General features: G+C 39.8%; 1 protein-coding gene across 4 annotated transcripts in view; it reads left to right on the top strand.

The window, feature by feature from the left end:
- Nucleotides 1-13,244, top strand: part of GRM1 (glutamate metabotropic receptor 1) — a 198,589-nt gene that overhangs the window by 113,812 nt on the left and 71,533 nt on the right. For all 4 annotated transcript variants that reach the window (XM_074862918.1, XM_074862919.1, XM_074862920.1 and 1 more), the window contains exon 4: nt 12,662-12,897. In XM_074862918.1, coding sequence (XP_074719019.1) covers nt 12,662-12,897 — 236 coding nt within the window. The remainder of the gene's footprint in view (nt 1-12,661; nt 12,898-13,244) is intronic.

Raw genomic sequence — 13,244 nt, 5'->3', positions numbered from 1 at the left:
GTGATGTCAGCTCTTGGCTGAACCTGGCCATGACCTCTGGGTCTCCCCGGCTCATCTGTTCTGGGCAAAGTCATACTAGAGCCCTGGCTGGCAAGGTTCTGTCCTGTCCTGCCCTGCCCTGGGGCCCCCCTCAGCTCCCAGCTCCCCAGCCCTCAGGGAGCAGCTGACCCATGCAGCACCCTGACAGCGGGCTTTAGTTGATGGTATTTGGCTTTTACTCTTCTGCCTTTCCTTGCCCATAAACACAGCAGTTTTACTCAAGGGAAGTTTCTGCACAGTACTTTTCAGATTTTCTTTGCATATCTCCCACGAGTGCATGAAGCAAAGTGACAATTATCTATTTTATGTGAGTCCATACCCGTTCCTCTTCTCTGGCTGGATTCATGAATGGAAAAGGAAAAATATTTCTTTCTCACTGTGTCGTGTAAGAGGAGAAGCAGCTTACACACGATTGTGCCCTTGTGTAAAAGCTGGACAAAATCAGGTTCAGTTTTTAAAAAGCTTACTTCATTTTTCCTTTAGTAAGTTGTGACATCTTCACTAATTAATAAAATTTGATCCTATGAACACTTTGATTGTTCTGGGGTCAATAGATTAATAAAATATAAAAGAAGTTTTGGCTTCCTAAATAAAAGCATAAAGCTTATCTTATAGTAGCAGATTTGTTGTCTCCTTAGTTACACAACTTGTATTTTCTCTAATGACCCAGAGATAATGACAGGAATGAGCCAAATTACTTGAAGGGAGATTGCATGGACCATATACCTTGCTGAGCTATAAGGTCTCCAGGAGTCCCTTCCAACCTAAATTGTTCTATGACTGCATAACTAAGGGTCAAAAGCATAACCTCTACATCAGAAGCAAAGCCTCTATACTTTCTTGGGAAAGATGAGCATTAAGAGAAGTTTCCATCAGGAAAATGTATATCAGACCCATACCTATTGCCTGGAAGAAGTCTTCTGTTTCAAGTACAGCTTGGGATCTAGAAGAAAAACAGCTGCTCCCTCAATCTCCAGTACAGAATTAACAAAGTTAAATTAACAAAGTTTGTTTCATCTATTTTGAAGTTAATCTGATTATATTGTGCATTAATTTGGTGATTTTGTAATTTAGACACTTTTTAGAATGGAGGCCTTCTCAGTGGTGACTTTGCTGATTTTTATATTCTTATTTAGTCTAATGAAATGTCAGTAGTTTATTCAGTGTCAGGCTGACAACATAGGTTGGCTTGACCATGTAAAAAGTATATGGAACTATTTTACTCCTGCAATTTTAAGCATGTTTCAAGTATCTGTAAGAACACATGTACTCTGAACAAGATTTTGGCAAAGCACTCTACTCTTTTTCTAAATGTGCATCTGTTCACAATTTTTTTTTATTGTTTATGACAGATCAGTGAGTTTTATCCTTTTTTTGTACTATCTTCAATATACCTTTCTGATTGGCATAACTTACAATGAAGCCTATTGCTTTTAGAAAATATTCACCTACATTGTTCTTCCAGACACTTGGATAAGTCTGAATATTAATCAATTTTTTAATGGCAAAAAAAGATTCAATGGGTGCTTTTTATAATTCCTAGATAGTCAGGCTGGTAGACAGGTATTGCTGCATACAAACTCTGTATTTAAGTATGCATGTCTCTATGGCTATTCCATACCCCAGATGCCACAAAATGAGGTTACTGTGGGATGCAGTGTAATACCATTCAGCTGCTGCACGCTAGCAGGAGCCTGTGTGGACATTTTCCTTACATCAGTATCTGCCATCCTAGCTCTCTCGGTGATGCCACCATGATACCTAGAGGGGGTAACACTTGAACAATCTGAATGAAAAATTTATAAACTAGTCTTTAATAAGTAACATTTAAACAAGATGGCACATTGCAGTGGTTCCTCTGAGCAAGATACCTGATCATTTCCAGTTGTATTTTGAACATATTTTGATTTAATATGGATTGGATACCAGACAATAATGCCTAAAAGGCTGCTACTGTTCTACTGTAGCTCTGCTTGACAAGGCAGATGCTCTTAAGGCATAGAGGTTATCTGAGTGATGTTGAACTAAGTTTGGTTTAGACAGGCGGATGATTGTACTTAGATTTCTTTTCCATATCTGTGTAGCTACATGAATAAACATTTATGACTTTAGTACAGCAATAAGGGCAGAAGAGTAAATCAATAATACTTTTATATATTTTTAAAATGCTCTATCACTGTTGGTTTGGGTCAATATAATACTATATAATAGTATTGCCTGAACAAAGTGGATTATTAAAAAAATATTCAAGGCATTAGACCTAAAGTTCAGCAACTGTTTGTGAAAAGATTGCTTAATGTTAGGTGAATTAATTATTCAAATTATTCATCGGTTTCTTGGTTTGCAAGTGGTTCACAAACTGTTCATTGCATACACAATGCAATGCTGTGTTAGCAGGTTACTGAAATCTAATGATTTTACTTTATTTATTCCAGGGGTTCTCAAGCTTTCTTTCATCATGGACCCCCTTTAAATACCTTTTGAGGCTGCAGACCACCAAGACTTAATTCAAGATTTAAAGCACTAGACTGTATCAAATATTTATTTCAATTTTGTCATGAAGGGTCTTCAAATTTGGAGAGAAGGGGAAATAAATTAATCTGTTAATGCACACACTTATAATATCTTCATTGCAATGATTCCATATGAATTTAAAACAATAGCATCAACACTCTTCTTACTCAAATGGCCCATTTTATGGTCTGAATTTGATGCTGATTACATTAAAATTTGATGAAAAGTTTTTACAATTCTTCTCACCTCCCCCCTTGTTTGTCTGTGTTCAGTCACCATATATTTTGTTGACTTGTCCAGGGCCACCACTTGGAGGAACAGACTTCAGCCCCATTGTGGCCCTAAAGAGGGCTGCTGGGTCAAGAAAATATCTTTAAGAGAAAAAGCGCCTAGTTAAAGTGGGTCCCACCAACCATACTAGCACCAAATATACTAGTGTGTCACAGCAGGCATGGGGTGGGGCGGAGGGGCTTGAGTATGAGATGAGCATTGAGGGGAGGGGGCTGTGGGAAAAGGAGGCGCAGTGCTTGCTGCGGGACAGACCAGATGTTTCTGAGCTGGATGTTCCCCACGCCTGCTTTAAGCCTTTGCAGACCCCCTGTGACGACATTGTGGCCCCCCAGGGGTCCGTGGACCACAGGTTGAGAACCACTGATTTACTCTATGAAAGTGTTAAAGTATTACTTGATTCTCTCACTGAAAAGGTTTAGGTGCTTACACAACTCACTAGCATGGTATGAATTGGGTATTTTCCATATCAATATATAATTTCAAATGAACAATTTATGAATATTTGAGTGGAAATTATCTTATTCATAAACATTCATAGTAATCTGAATGTTCAAGTATGCACAGAAAGTGAAAAAGAAAGAATGGCAGATATGGCCAAATTTAAAATAGCTTTGGTAGCAACAGAACCAGCTGTTTATGGAAATATTCTTCTAATATATGTTAACTTTGTCTAATAGCTTCACAAATTTTGTGATTTTATCATGGGTTTAATCATATTTCACCTTTTGTTTTGCATTTTATTTGATCTGATGTTTTGAAGCCCATGTTAGTATGCTTTGGTATGGAATGGATTGTGGACTCTTATCTATGGCTACCAGTTCCTCTGCAGACATGGTTTCATTGAAGGGCTATCAAAGCAATAAGCAGTTCCTGCATAAATATGTGTGTAAAGGGTCAGTTTTCAAGCATGAGTGTGGAAACAGCATTCCAGAAACCTTGTACAGGTATAGAAATAGGATATATGCAAATCAGTAATAGCAAGATGTAGGATGTCCTCTTTAGGTCTGCATATTTGAAATTTGATTTCCGTTGGAAAAAGGCCTATAAACTCTGTGTATATTTCTCTTAAGCATTATCACACGAGATGGTTACTGTAAGGGATGACTAGAGGGAATCACATAAGAATATAAAACACTGAAGGAACATTCTGGACTATCCTATGAAAGTCAACATCTTGGAGAAATCTAAAGTCTGGAATTCAAGGTATTTTTCAACTCAGAACAGTTTGTGTGAAAATGGAGATGGAAATTGTTTTTAAGATGTTTCTCTATTTTCCTGTTGCTCAGCACCTCAACAACCAAAGCAAGGAGAGAAGAAAGGAAATGTGCTGCTCCTTTTTCTGCTTGTGGTTAAGAAAGACATCTGTGAATTAATCTTTCAGGAGACACAATAAATTCACATCCAAGCATCCAGCAAGCTCTGCTGGAGTGGCATGGAGCAGAGAGGCCCTGTTCTCTTTCCTGTATGTATACCTGTAGTTTTCCATGTATTTCCAGCCTGTGTCCCCTCCATATGGTATCTCTCTTTACAGTCCTTTACATCTGGCCACGAGACTTGAGTAGTTTGTAGTTGGCTGGAGAAGGGTTAGGAAGCACTCTATTCCCCTTTATGCCTTTGCATGGTTGCACAGAAAAGACTTCAGTCTCTAAGACTTTCAGACAGGATGGAAATCTTAACAAGAATATTTCTTTCTAACTATCCTCCCTGAAAATGGGCTACAGTTGAGCTCTCCATGGCAGGAACTACCTCTTACTATCCATATTCATTCTTCAGTGGAGTCTTCTTGCACATAATTTGCAGCACAGCAGCAGCAAGGGGATAAAAAAAATATCCAGGAATTGGTACAGAGAAGCAAAGATAAACCCCTCTACTTTCAGATTTAGGTGTAGTAAGAAGATGTTAAAAATCTTGGATTTGGCTGCATGTATTGGAGCCTGGGAGCACCTTATATGAGGCACAATGCTAAGATTAAGGCTTCCTATTTGTGTATGTTTGTTTAAAATTGGATACTACTCCTCCCTACACACGTGCTTTCATTTGGAAAAGATACTGCACTTTCACGATGCCTGACGTTGTGAATTTCAAATATGCAGAGCAAGAATTCAATCTACTTGTCAGTCTGGGGTGAAAGCATTTGTACACCTTTTGAAAAATCAGCTATTGCCTTAGAGAATATAAGTATGGTTGCTGATTTTCCAAGATATGCACCATTGTGCACCCTTGAGAATGGTAAAACCTTTCCTGCATAAAAACAGCAACTACATTTACAAAAAGCTGCACATGCCAAACGTGTCAAGAATCTTCACAGTAAAGACTCCCCAAGATAACTCCTGCATGATAGGCAGTTAGATTACATTATGTAAATGGCATGCAAATATATGCACCACATACGGTAATTAAAACCTTCCTAAATACATATTTGCAAAATACAATCCATCATGGTCCATGAGGTTATAATCTACATTTTTTAAATGAACGGTACAAAAACTCTGAAAATTCACACAAAAGTGAATGATAATAATTTGAAACATAATGACCTATCATTTATCAACTTAGGTTCTTCACAGTGTCACTCATTCAAAAAAATCCACTGATTCACTAAATAAAAATTGGAAGCCCATACCAACGATTTGTACTTGTGTAAAATGTAAGAACTAATGTGCTACTGCGACTGCGTGCCTTCAGTAATCATGGATGGGAAATGAAAAACTGTGTATGAAATGTTATGAATCAGAACTGGGCAAGAACAGAAAATTTGTTAAGAAATATGACAAAGAGCATGCAGAAAATGGCCTTGGGAATTATTTTTAAACTTCATCTTTCAATTTATCTCAGAAAATAGCACCTCCTGTAGGGCATTAGAGTTCAAACTGTGTTGGGTACATGCAGCTGTCTCAAAAGGAACAGAGTTAACTGATAAATCATACCGGTCTCTTCCTGAGTCATGCTAGTGCTCTCTAGAGATGTGCAGCCCAAGTCCGGACCAGGTTTGACATGCTCTTCAATTTACAGTCCATGGCAGAATTACAACCCACAGTGGCATAGTAGTGCTGTGTGAGTTACGAGTTTAAAATCAGTAACTGCACAGTCTGGCACCAGATGCTCCTCTTGTACCTTCTCTTGTGTGTGTGTGAAATTGTCAAAGCAGCAATCTTCTGTCTCCCTTTTACTTTCCGTTTCCCTCCCAGAAGGAGCTTCAGTGGTTTTCTCCTCCTGCTTCCAGTGTGCAGAGCTGATATTTCCATGATGCTTTCAGCTGATTTGAGTCAGGACTGGCCTATGAAGGTCAACAACTAGGAGAAATCTAAAGGCTGGAATTCAAGGTACATCTGAGCCCAGCACAGTTTGTGGGGGAAGGGAACAAGTACAAATCCCACAGTACCTTGTGATGCCTGCTGCACAAGGCAGCTTGGGAAGCTGATGACTCCTGCCTACCTCCATCTATGCCTGCAGGAGCAGAACTACCAGCCTATATCACTCCTTTTTCTTTTCTTTCAGCTGACAAGATTTAGTGAATTTGATTCTTCTGGTTTTAAGGTCGGTCAGTGCTCAGCAAGCCTCAGGTTATAGCATGATGTTATACAGCCTTTCAGCTTGATCTTGCCAGCAGTGAGATACAGGCTTATCTGTGGCCCTGGGACTAATTTCCTAATCTCCTAAAATTGCCAGGATTTTCCCATGTGTAAGAGTAAAAACTATGCTTTTTAAGAATTTATGGTTTGGCGACTGAGGAAAGCTCTCCCACCTTTCAATGCAAGTATGCTGTACCGTTGAATTAGCTGAATGAATAAATGCAAAAATGGCCTTTTGCTTCTCATGTTCAATAATGCTCAATAACAATAATGATCAGCACCTTTCAGCTGACATTGGTGACTACTGACATTGACTGATAATGCATAAACCTAAGGAGGAAAGTCACTTTGCCAGTTGCTGACTTGTGAATATGGGACAGTCTCAATTTTCTTTACATGGCATCTTCTGCTTGAGGCATGTATTACACAGACACTGAATATCTTTGGTAGAGTTCCCTATTGCCAGAGAATAGGTCTATCCTCCTTCACAATATGATAATTGTGTTGTTTCTTTCCAGTACATCAGGCTGGCGAAGTAGAGATTTTTTAAAAAGTCTACTCCCAGAAGAGGGCAGCTAAGCAGCCAGCTACAATACTGTGCGAATTACTCTGGGCCTGATTCTGCCACCTCTGCCCCTATCAAGTAGCAACACTTTTTTTTTTTGGTGGAGCTGCCTATGAAATTATTCCACCTGCCACACTGGTACTTTCTGGGTTGGCTTTATGCTGAGCTCTGAGTTTCCGTCCATTCCGTCAGAAGGGCAGGCAGGAGGCCGTCACAGTCGTACAGCTCCTGCACTCAGGCAGGAGAAACCATGCTGGATTTTCCAGTGGTATGTTGTCAGAAAAGACTTTTATAAAAAGAGAAAATGAAATTTGCAGGCTTCCAGGTCTGACCAGCTCTGGAAATCCAGATTACTGGCATTTACCAGAATCAAATAACAAATTATTTAAACTCCACTTATCACTATTTAGGGGTTTGTAGAATTTTGAAATGCCTCTAAATAAGCAGTGTCTGGGGCTCTAAATAAGCAGTGTCTGCCCACCACACAGAAAGATGGTTTTGCAAAAAGCACTTTCCAAGTAAAATGTTGAGCCATTTATTTATATGATCCAACATATAACAATTGTCCTTAAAAATAAAGATATTGCCATATATAAAAAAATGGCATGACACTTTACTGAATGTTGAATTCTTTGAGTGGTGCTGTCCTCATATTTAAATCTATTAGAAGTTTAACATAACAGCAGGCCAGCTGGCAGCCTTGAAAGCAATGGTAAGAAGGCATTCAGAACTATGCTCCGCGGGGATGTATATTGACATGACAGGGAGGGTATATTGACATGGGCTTTAGTTTTATGGAAAGGAGAGACAGGCAAGAATATAGACTCTGATCCTTTTGTGTGACAGTTATGGTCACCTGGTGCCCTGCTATGCTACCTGAGTGGAGCAACTGCAGGGAACCTCTGCGAAGGTTGAAATTTTGAAACTAATGTTTCCAATTTACATAGGTATAGCTACATGTAAGATTGTTTTCAAAGTGGATAAAAATATCTGCTAGCACAGGAACAGAACCTGTTTAAAAAAAAAAGATGGAAATTATTTCAATATGATTGATTTATTTGGTTTTACAATGACAAGAATATCTGCTGTAGGCAGAAGGATTATTGCAAAAATAATTCATTTAGCATTTATAAAGGGCTTTTTGCTCTTAATTTCTTTTATATATTTTATGACTTGGCCAATACAGCAGAAAAAATATCTTATCATGAATGCAAACTTCTTAAGAAAACATTACCTTCGCTAATGCAAAGGGAGTTGACAAAGCTGCCAATGATGCAGCCCTCCAGACAGAGGAGTCTAAATCAGTTGCCCTCTACAGCTTTGGTCCATCAGATCAAATCTTATAAGGGTGCTGAGATCAAACTGCCAGTCAGTTACCATGACTGACAAATGTGTTTAATTTTCTTTACCTGTGAAAAGATGCTACCTCCCACAATAATCACAGGGCAAGTAGTCCTCATAAAAAATAGCATGTTTACTTTTAGTGTGTTTTTGACTATTTGGAAAAAGCATCTGGAATAGTAATTCTCTGAGTGCTGTGCTGGGAAGCAGAGCAGAGCTGCTGCTACACAGTTTAAGAGTTAAGTCCTGAGGAGATGAAAATAGAAAGCCTGATTGCTGGTTGTCTCATCAGCCCTTGTGAAAAGCAGCTGACAGTGTTCATGTTTGGAAGAAGAGGGGAAATTGGAAATCCATTACATTTCTCCTGGTGTTTCAGTCACAAGAATATATGTGACTGCAGTTCAGAAAATATAGGGAGGCTAAGATACTTAAGCCACAATTCAGAGATGCTCACTGTCACACATTAACAGAGTAGTAAACTGGTTAAGAAAAAAAATAGCTTTGTTTCTTCAAACTCAGTCTGTGATAATGGGAAATAGGACTTCTGAAGCTAGATGGGGTAGCTCTGGCCTTTTTCCCTTTCTTCCTGATTTTTGTTTGTGACTGAATGCTGAAATTTGGATTTGGCATCATGAATGCCAGTCACCAGACTGGGACTTGGACCAAGAGTAGCTTGCAGAATATCAGTGACCATTTTGATTATGATAAACACCACAAAACCGTAACAAAAGCAGTTCTTTCTCTCCTAAGAGCAGGGTGGTTGCTAGTTTGACACCCACATGCTTGTCCCTCCCTCATTGTTTCTGTCTTCACACTTTAAACCTCCTCACAGAGCTTCAGATCAATCGTTGCACAAGATACCTGGCATGTTTCAAGGCCAGACTGTCACACAAAACCTACAATGGACAGTCATCAGGGAAGGCATTTTGGGTGATGGATATTTGGCCACCTCCTGAAATCTGCAGTAGAGGCACACAGAGAGATGGTTTTGCAACAAGTGCTATGTGTGGTGCTACTTGCTACTCAGCAGGATAAAAGAAGGAAAGTAGGTGGAAAGTACTCGATTCTGACAACAAAAGAATAGTACATGCTGCCTTTTTTAAATGAGATTTCATTTTTCCGTTGAACCAGCTATTGGTCTTGTGATTCTGTCACTGATATGCACACTGTCATCTGGACTTTGGTATCATGCTGTTGCCCAGCATTAGAAATGTCCATTCTTTTAACTGTCTTCTGGAACACTATCCATTTATTCATATGGCACTAAGGATGCACAGTTCACAGATAATCCTTTTTTCTTTTATTTTTTCTTTTCCTTTTTTTTTTTTTTTTTTAATATAAACAGTAAAAAGGAATATAGGCAGAGATTACAACAGATTTTAGGTTTCTGATAATCCTCCCACTGCTGCTGATAGGGCTGCATGGCCCCCTTAGGGCACCTTCAGCACATCCAGCCTGCAGCTGCCAGGATGGCAGGTTTCCCCTAGGAGACCAGAGGACTCTTTGCTTCATTGACTTCACTGAAAGTAGAGCAAAGCTCCCGTATGAACTTCAACACGTATAAACTTTTTTCTCTGATTCCAGCACCTTTTCTTCACATTTCACTACACACACAAAACTTGAGACAGATCTAACAATTTCAGGAAGTTGAAGAGAGAAGAAAAAACATTTGGGGCCAGAAAGAGACAAAGAAACTTTAGATGACAATCTGTGTTCCAATTTAGGGAAACTTTTCCATCAGCTGCCCTCAGAGAACTTGAAATACACTTTCTCTTACCTTTGCAGAATTGCTCTGCTTTGCCTTCAGAGTGAATGTGACAATTTTCCAAGCCAAACTTACAGGGGAGGGGAAATAAATCACTCTAATGTTTGCCTGGTAGGAATCCAAGCAGTAGAGAAACTACCTCCTTTCTAGAAAGTCTTGTAAAAAATGGCCTCTTTTACTTAATCTTTTCATCTCACTAATGTTTCTGCTTGAGTCTACAGTTTGCAAGCCATAAACATTGTAACAAATAATGAAGTAATCACGCAATTAAGGACTCGAGTACTTAAGCTTACGAGTGACCTCTTGCCTTTTTTTTTCCACCACATAAGAAGAAGTAAATATTTTATCTGTTTCTCTCCTCTGGTGCTAATTTGCAGCTTGAATTATGTGGAATCCAGAAAGTTTGTTCTCATGGTTTTAACTTTGTAGGGTTATCTAAACCGTGGTCTGTTGCGAGGCAGTCCAGGTGCATGGTACATTTTACTAGTTGCCCCCAGCATATGGACAAGCAAGGACTGGGGAATGCAGCGGGGATGAGCTGTGGCTTCTTTCCCGCTCCAAAACTCAAGGCTGTCTGGTGGGGCAGGGACTTATTGAGGCTTTTGAAGTCTGTGCACTCCTGTGGCAATTCAAGTGCAGCTGTCAGGCCAAGGCTGTGCCATGTGGTTATCATTTGGGATATATTGGCACAAGGACAGGAGTTGGGTAACCTGCATGGCTGGCCGTGGGAAGAAGTGACCCAGCAGATGCTGCCGGGTTCAGCCTGTCATGCCCACCCATGCTCCACAGCGGGACTCTTCAGCCATCACTGTCTCCCTCCTGTGACCTGCTCCCTGCACATCCCCCTGCTCTCCACTCTTATGTCACATGTGAGATGCAACATGCATATATGTGTATCTCATGCTGCTTGGCTATACAAAGATATTGGTCGGTGGTTTGTAAGCTCAGAAATTTTAGACAGTTCTACTGCAAGGCCTTGGCAAAGGGGGAAACGAAGAAATCCTGGCTTGGAGGTGCCATGTAGTGTCATCTTAAAATATATCTTTGTGAGTCCCTGGGCCCAGGTTGAAAGCAATCTGTTTGTCACTCAGTCAGGGGGCTGCCAGATATCCCATGTCTTAAATAGCTTCCTGTAATAGAGGTTTAGGTCGTGTGTCCTGTATGAAAAGCCTTCAGTACATGGGTTTTCCTGTATTTCCATGGAGACCTGCCATTTTTTTTCCAGGTGCCTACAGCACAGATGCAGCAGTTAATGTGAATGTCAGCTAAACCATGCAGCTGTTCAGTCTGGTGCCTGGGGACCAAAGACTCACACGTGCCCAATGCATAGTCACTTTACAACTGTTTGACTAGGACTATGACAGAGCTTGCTACTTCAAATCTTGTCTATTTCCCATTGTGGAGTCCCAGGTACATATATGCTGAGTGTCTCATAAATGCCCTCAGCTTGTATGGGCTGCACCTCAATGGTCTTCTCAAGGCTGTGTGTAAGAGGCTCCTAACAGGACCTTCTTTCAGTCTGTCTGGAGTTCAGGATGCAAGCCTCTTCTGGGTGAAACAGAGACTTCTCTTACAGTGGTCAATCACCTTTTTCCTTCATCTGTCTGCTTTTCACAGCAGCAGTGCCACTGATTTGATTCTGAGTGGATAGAGCTAGATCTGAGAGGTCAGAATAATCTATTTCTCTCATGACATGCCCAGCATATTAAAATTGAGCAATGGCTCACTTATATTTGCACTTAAATTAGACTGTAATAGCACTGTTCTTGGGGAATCCTAATAAGAACTGGAGAATGACACTAAATCAATGGACTTCTTGTTAAAAGAACTAAACTAAAATTTAGATGTTAAGCCCAATGGACTTTGTTCAAACCTGTTAAAATAGACTTTCCATGAATGATGTCAAGAAAGAGTTTTATCTTCAGGTTCTTAAAAGTATCCCTTACATGAATAAACAGAGAAGTAAAATAGAAAGCCATTGTTTGTTAAAAAAAAAATAATGAGGAAAATAAAGCATGTTATCACAAATCACATGCGGTGCAAGAATAGCATGTGGTTTTCTTTTTAGTCTGGTCTACTTTATCAAGTATTCTTATTCCATTCTCTTCCAAGACAATGCATTTCTCATTTTATGTTTGATTTTAGTTACTCTTCTAGCTGTAAGATCCATGCATGCTGAGATCTCTTCCACAAAACACCCAGGATCCTCGCTCAGTTTCCTTTCCATAGATACTAATTCTTTCAGTTTCCACCCCTTACAGGACAGCCTAAATAAGGCAAAATCTCTTCAGTCATAAAGACATCACACCAGAAGCTATGCCCAAAAACCCTTTCCAGAGGAACAAGAATACATCCTCATAATTCCAGATGAGTTAATGAGGATTCTGCATGAAATCAGTCAGACTGCTCCATCATTGTGCTTTCTGTTTTCCCTCTCTGCCCGAATTTTAGATGTACCTTTATATCCTGCCTTAATCACTTGCTTCTGAGGGTGCTGGCCTGACTTTGGCTGGTTGTTTTTTGAAAACAAGCTTCCTGTCTTTGTGTAATAAGTGGGTTTTTGCCTCTTTTCAGTGATGGTTGGGCAGACAGAGATGAAGTCATTGAAGGTTACGAACCTGAAGCAAATGGAGGCATCACTATCAAACTGCAGTCTCCAGAGGTCTTGTCATTTGATGACTACTATCTGAAGCTGCGTCTGGACACCAACACCCGCAATCCCTGGTTTCCTGAGTTCTGGCAGCACAGATTTCAATGCCGCATCCCAGGGCACCCGCTAGAGAATCCCAACTTCCAGAAGAACTGCACTGGTAACCTATCAACTATTTTCCTGTTTGAATCTGTGCTCTGGCAAAAATTTGTCTTTGGGTTTTTTGTTCTTTTTTTTTAAAAAAATGTATAGATCACCAGAAAAAAGTGCCAACCCCGAACTGTATATATATAAATCTGTACATATATATATGTCTGGTGCTGGTTGCACAGCCTCCTCTCAATTTAATTCTGCTCTGTTATACAGTGACTTGTTCCCTTTTCAAGTTTTAGGGCTATACTGAGGCTGACAGGAGTGTCCAAATTTATAATATGGCTTGCAAAAAATAAGTAAACATTAAATTTAACAAAAATAGGAACAAATTTAAACCTTTTTTCTCAAAGTCAG

Source organism: Strix uralensis, chromosome 3 (genome assembly GCF_047716275.1).
Source record: "Strix uralensis isolate ZFMK-TIS-50842 chromosome 3, bStrUra1, whole genome shotgun sequence".
Taxonomy (NCBI): Eukaryota; Metazoa; Chordata; class Aves; order Strigiformes; family Strigidae; genus Strix; species Strix uralensis.
Note: the sequence above shows the minus strand (reverse complement) of the source record. Positions and strands in the feature narration are given on the sequence as shown.